A 6,948-nucleotide genomic window follows, 5' to 3' on the forward strand; every position below is an offset into this window, starting at 1 on the left:
ATAAAGATGGATATTTATGAGATATGGTGAATATCATGTGACTTGATATTCTTGGTTATACCATATCTCCTGATATCTTGATAAGGTATCTCTCTTCCGGCACAATTAATGGATCTATTGTGTTATGCTCTTGGATAGATTTTATCCTCCCTAGATAAGAGGGAGTGTTAAAGATGATAGCTTCGGTCAGATAAATATGATCATGAATGAGACTTACACCATTAGAATAATTTATATATGTATACCAATATACATAAGAATAATAATTGAGTTTATTATTATTATATATATTAATATACATACATTAATATTCTTGTCATGAATAAATTAAATTTGATTAAATGATCTAATGGTTGATCATATATCGATCATCATCTTCCAAGTATAAATCTGTGATCGTGCATGATCTATACCCTGTCAATAGAGTGTATCGACTATCTACTTCGATTTACCATAAATTGATAATTTGTATCGATTTACCTTAATCGATAATGTATATTGATTAATGATTCTTCATTTTAACATACAGATTGTGAATTAGTTGTGTTAAATGAATAGTTAATTATCAATTGTGAATCGGTTCGGTAAATGAAACGGTTTGTGTTAATGCATTATGAAACTACCGATTATGAATCGGTATGATGTTTGTAATATTAAACGGTTTGTGTTAATGCATTATGAAACTACTGATTATGAATCGGTATGATATTTGTAATATTAAATGAACAGTCATATCAGTGGAGAGACATGTCTCCACACGTGTGGAGACATGTCTATCCATCGATGTGCCTTCTCATATATATATATATATATATATATATATATATAATTCACAAATAGATCGAGGAAGGTGGTATATCAATCAATAAGTACATGCCTTTGAAGATCGATCTATTCTTCTCACTCAGCAATATAATCATACTTGGTGAATTAACTTACTGTGTATTCCTCCTTACACTTGCAGCAACCTGCAAGATTCATAGGTTAGTAAGAGCATCATTTGTGAAACATAAAATTAAAAGATACCTCTATTCTATCTACTAAGAAATCTAATCTACATTAACAAAATTTGCCACCTAAAAAGAAACTTAATTTTTTGAAAAAAAATAAAATTATGCAAAATATAGCTATTAAAAATGTCAAATGAGTTTGGTGGGGGTTTGTGGTGTTGTCCCCTAGTGTGGTTGAGTGGCAGTTGCCCCTCACATGTTGGGGGTTTGGGGGTAATGCCCTTATCAGGTTTGAGAGGTGGCGTCCCTCTCAAGGTTTGGGGTTAGTGCCCTTGGTGCTTTCCCTATCGTGATACAAGGTGGAGCTTTTGCCATCAAGCCCTAATGAAGACCTTCAAAACCACACAAACCTTCATTGTGCATACCATTTTCATAATCTCTTAAAAGGCCAAAACAATGCTTATAAAGCAAAAAAAGATAGAGTTTTTGTAGTGTCTAACTGTTGATGTGTTTTTTATGCACATGCGAACACAAAATAAAATACCAAGGTATCTTATCCTCTCTTGAACAAAGGTTCCTCGAATGCTGAAGTTTTTGCCTAAGGATCATTCAAGAAGACTCCAAGGTTCTTATATGTAGGGTCTCTACGTGTGGATAAGCTCAATTTGGTCTGATGTGATTATGTTGGAATCACAAGGGGACTTACGTTTGAGTGTTTGAGCGTTTAATCTGCTGGAACTTGAATCCTATCTACTGGCTGGAAGATAAAGAAATATCAAAAGATACAGGGTTTGGAGAATCTAATCTAAGACCTAGAATGCAAGAAGATGGATGAACAACTAGGTGGAGTCCTACTGGGCTAGGTCTCACCATCAAACTGAACAATTCAACACTAGCTCAGTGCGATCTTTTAAGGGATGCTTCAAATATGTTCAAATCGTTACACCATATGGCATTGATCACCATTCAAGTTAATGCATGAACAATAGACGCGCAAAGACTTGAGATTAAGTTCATTCAATGCTAATTGACTATGCAGGGCGCCCTTACAATTAGCAAGAGGCTAGTGGTTTGGACTAGGCAGATTCCACGCGAGTGCATTCAGTAACTTCCTTCATTCAATCTAATTATCTATCATCTAAAATGAAGATTCAACAAGAGACCATGCATATTGCAAAGAAACAACACATTTCACCATAACTTCAATGAAAATGGAGTTCATTTACAATCAAGGAAACAATTTCTTGCCTTCTCTTCCTACTCTATTCTAACTTCTATTCTATTTGCTATTCTATTCACTATTCTAGCTACTCCCTCTTATTAACGAACTCTTAACTATTAACCCTTTACAAATGAAGAGCCAGAGCTTTATATAGAGAGCTCTTTACAATTCAATGGCTTTGATTGATTTACAATCAATGGCTAGGATTACGAGATGGAAACCCTAATTAGGGTTTGTTACAACAAACTCCTTTAGCCAATGAGAAAATTAAATTCAAAATTTGAGAACCAATAGGAAGTAGGGGTAGGTGCCTCGAAGTTTGTGTCATCACTGGTGAGTTAGGTACATTGAATCTGGACATGCTGATGTGGAGCTATTTGACTGGAGGAACAGTGACTGGGACGCCACCTTGTCTGGTACTTGCTCATATCTCTTTTGATACTCAATTTGGTGATGCTGAGAAGGTAACTTTGATTAACTCTTCTGAAACTATCTGCTTCTTCAATGTACCTTTGCACTGACCTCGATGATCCTCCTTCGTCCTTGATGCACTCGATGAATGATGTACCTCCTCACAGTCAAGTCACTCCTTCTCTGGTAGCATACTTCGCCTTGAAGTGCTTGTAAGATCCTTTTTCTTGACATCTTGCTATCCCTCCATGTGGTAGAATGAAGATCTTGAGGATAGCTAACTTTATTGTTTGCAACTCTTTAAACACTTGAAGTCTTCCAACACTTTAGAAGCACGCTGAGTCCTCCTCCATGCATTTGAGGTGTCTTGAATAGGTCACCGTTGTCTTTTCTTCCTTCTAGCCCGGTCTTGTTGATCTGCAAAACAAACCAAAAGATGATTAGGGAGCTAACCAGAAGCCAAGCTCAACTCAATGACACCATCGTCAGAGGGGAACAAAGACAAAAACTCATGGAAGATGCATTGCATCAATTGGCATCGGGAAAAACAATTGGAGAGAGCGATAATTCAGTCACAAGAAGGTCAAACCCATAGCGTTCAAATTCCCGACCGCTGATGCCATCTTTTCCCCAGAGAACCGAAGCATCGCGTAGGAAGCAAGAGCCCACTTTCTAGGAGTTGCAAGCACAGTTGAATCAAGAATGGAGGTATGCAAACCTCGAGGGAGACATATCCTTGAAGGATTATGTTGAGCTGCGAATGAAATACTTAGGTGGCAGAAGTCGTGGTTACTATAACGATGATATCAAACAGAAGGTTGGTAAGATTAATTTGTCACCTTTTGATGGGACCAGAGCAACCTCAGCACGAGCTTGGGTACAAAAAGCAGATACCTATTTCCAACTTAACCTGATGCCTGAAGATGAAGCTATCAAATTTGTTGCACTTCACCTGGAAGGAGTCGCTCACGAATGGTGGCATCATGGAATGGTAACCCTTGGCCATGATCAAATAACTTCATATGCCAAATTCACGGAGAGGCTCATAGATCGTTTTGACGGAAGAGATCCTAAACTCAACTTCAAAGAGTTGGCTCAACTGAAGCAATTTGGACTGGTGGACAGTTACATTACAGAATTCCAGAGACTGTCCGTGTTGGTGATAGATATCTCGAAGAGGAGATTGGTGGTCTTATTCATGGACGAGTTGATGGAACCACTGAAGGGTTGGGTGAAAGGGTTCAACACCAACACGCTCACAGAAGAAATTAAGAAGGCGCGTGACATGGTGGCATCTTCTTCCTCCAGAAACTTTCCACATGCCAAACCACCCTTCGCCCCGAAGGAGAAGGATATCAAAACCTTTCCGAAGAAGTCGTCATTGGATGAGGCCACAAAACAAGAGCTCAGAAGGAAGAAGCTCAGTTTCACCTGCAAGGAGCCGTGGGAGCCAGGGCATCGATGCTTAGGCAAAGGAAAGGTTCATTATATAAAGGTCATGTTCGATGGCGAGGAGGAACCTAAAGAAAGTGAGCCACCGAAGGAAGAGTCTATAGAAGAAACAGGACAGGCGGAGAGAATTTCCACATTGGTACGGAGGGGAGGCGTCATTGCCACATTGGCTAGTACCCTAAGGTGTAGTGTGTTTAGGGTACGTGGTACGCTTCAAGGGCAATGAGTCCTAGTTATGCTCGACAGTGGGGCCTCACTCAACTTCATAAACTCATCACTTGGCACCCGAAGGGGTTTGCGTTCAAAAGAGCATGAAGGGTTCGATGTCAAGCTGGCGGGAGGCAATCTCCTATCATGCACTCACTTGGTTTCGCAATTGAGCATCACCATGGGAAATTACATGGTGACAGACGATTTCTTTGTAGTAGATTTGGATGACACGGATGTCATATTGGGCATTCAATGGATCGAGACCCTCGACCAATACATGCAAAGCTTAAAAAAGATGGAGCTCTCATTCGAGGTGGATGGTAGGAAGGTGGTTCTTAGAGGAATGTTGAATGGCGACCCGAGGGAGATTTCAGCCAAACGAATGGAAGTCCTTTTCAGACATGATGAAGTTGTTTGGGCAACACATTGTTTGATCTTGACAGAACCTGTGAGAGGGCAACAATCTCACTACCAAGATGAGGAGCTTTAGTCAGTGCTGGACAACCATAGCATGGTGTTTTCTGACATTCTACCTGGCATACCGCCACAACATGGCTTTGAGCACACCATCGAGTTGGAGGAAGGAGCCAAACCCGTCATTACCACACCCTACTACCATCCTAAGAAGTTTAAGGATGAAATTGAGAAGACAATCCAGGAACTACTCGACAAAGGATGGATCAGGCCTGGTTCTAGTTCCTTCGCGTTGTCAGTAGTGCTAGTAAAGAAGAAGGATGGATCCCTTCGGATGTGCGTGGATTACCGTGCATTAAACAAAAAGACTATCAAGAATAGATACCCCATCCCCAAGATCGATGAGCTACTGGACGAACTACATGGCACAGTCTATTTCTCCAAAATTGATCTCCGCTCTGGCTACCACCAGATCCGCATGAGGGAGCAAGATGTGGAGAAGATAGCCTTTCGTTGCCATTATGGACACTACGAGTTCTTGGTCATGCTGTTTGGATTAACCAATGCTCTGGCCACTTTCTAGTCGTGCATGAATCACATCTTCAACAAGCAGTTGCACAAGTTCCAGTTGGTGGTCTTTGACGACATACTCGTCTACAGCAAAACGTGGGAGGAACATCTGAGGCATTTGGACAAAGTTATGGGAATCATGGAGTCACAATCATTGTTTGCCAAGAGGTCCAAATGTGAATTTGGAATGACGAAGATATTGTACTTGGGACACATCATCAGTGCCCGTGGGGTTCAAGTACATCAAGAGAAAATTCAAGCCATTCTGGTTTGGCTGCCTCCCAAGATTCTCTTGGAGATGCGTGGATTTCTTGGATTGTGTAGTTATTATAGAAGGTTCGTGAAGGGATTTTCACAGATTGGTGCACCACTAACAGAGCTAACGAAGAGAGGATCCTTCCACTGGGATGTGCAGGCCCAACACACTTTCGACAAATTGAAAGAAGTTATGAGTACGTGTCCAGTTCTGACACTACCAGACTTCACTCGACCTTTCATCTTGAAGTGCGATGCCTTGGGTGAAGGTATTGGAGACCCCATCGCGTTCGAGAGCCGGAAGCTGTCGGGAGCAGAGCGACTGTACTCCATCTACGACAAGGAGATGCTTGCCATCATGCACACACTAACGAAGTTTCGACAATACCTTGTTGGAGCAAAGTTTGTTGTACGGACATACCACAACAGTCTACAATATTTCTTGGAGCAGAGGGATTTGAATGAACGACAGCAGGGTGAGCAAAATCCAGGCATTTGATTTTGACATTGAGTATGTGAAAGGCAAGAATAACGTGGTGGCCGATGCTCTGTTGAGAAGGCCTACCATATGTTCTCTATCCCAGATTTCGACGGATTGGAAGGAACATCTGTTGGTTGAATATTCCAAGAATACATTCGCGTGTGAGTTGATGGATGGTCGAGTGCAGGATGACAGATACGAGGTGGTTGACAACGTCATTTACTACAAGGACAAAATTTATTTGGTGCCCCGAGTCCAAGATGAAGGAAAAAATTCTAAAAGAAATGCACGACTCACCCTTGGCCGGACACCCAGGATACCTGAAAATCTACAGATAGATCCGAGAAAGGTTCTCTTGGGAGGGCCTTAAGAATGACGTCCGACAATACGTGCGAGAATGCTCCACCTGCCAACAGAACAAATTTGAGCACACCTCACTTGCTGGACTGCTTCAGCCGCTGCCAATTCCCGACCAGAAGTGGGATAGGATCTCAATGGATTTCATTACTGGGCTTCCCAAGGTGCAAGGAAAGGATTGCATCTTCATCGTGGTAGATCGTTTGACCAAGTATGCCCATTTCTTTGCCATCTCCATTGGATACCAGGCATCTCAAGTGGTCAAGTTGTTCTTTTGGGAGGTATTTCGCTTGCATGGTCATCCGCAAAACATAGTGAGTGACAGGGATAGTCGCTTCCTGAGCACCTTTTGGATGGAGTTATTTTAGTTGGCAAAAACTGAGTTGTCGCCAAGCACAAGCTACCATCCGCAGACGGATGGACAGACGGAGATCGTGAACAAATGGCTGGAGGGTTATCTCAGGAACTATGTCTTAGCACAACAAAAGGCATGGGTGTGTTGGTTACATTTGGGTGAACACTGCTACAACACCACCTACCACATGTCGATAGGTATGGCGCCTTGCAAAGCACTGTATGGTTATGAACCTTTGTCTTCCGTGGATCTGGCATTGGGTGACAGTCGC

General features: G+C 41.8%; 1 protein-coding gene across 1 annotated transcript; it reads left to right on the top strand.

Moving 5' to 3' along the window:
- The first annotated feature begins 5,248 nt into the window (after nt 1-5,248).
- On the top strand, nt 5,249-5,983 carry LOC131073195 (uncharacterized mitochondrial protein AtMg00860-like). Its single transcript, XM_058009591.2, has one exon. The coding sequence runs from the start codon at nt 5,249-5,251 to the stop codon at nt 5,981-5,983; it is 735 nt and encodes a 244-aa protein (XP_057865574.2).
- Nucleotides 5,984-6,948: the final 965 nt, after the last annotated feature.

This window comes from Cryptomeria japonica, chromosome 2, assembly GCF_030272615.1.
Source record: "Cryptomeria japonica chromosome 2, Sugi_1.0, whole genome shotgun sequence".
In the NCBI taxonomy this organism is placed as follows: domain Eukaryota; kingdom Viridiplantae; phylum Streptophyta; class Pinopsida; order Cupressales; family Cupressaceae; genus Cryptomeria; species Cryptomeria japonica.

What these genes read in the sequence shown, in the direction of transcription:
- LOC131073195 (XM_058009591.2), top strand. Translation starts at nt 5,249, where the DNA reads ATGAATCACATCTTCAACAAGCAGTTGCACAAGTTCCAGTTGGTGGTC.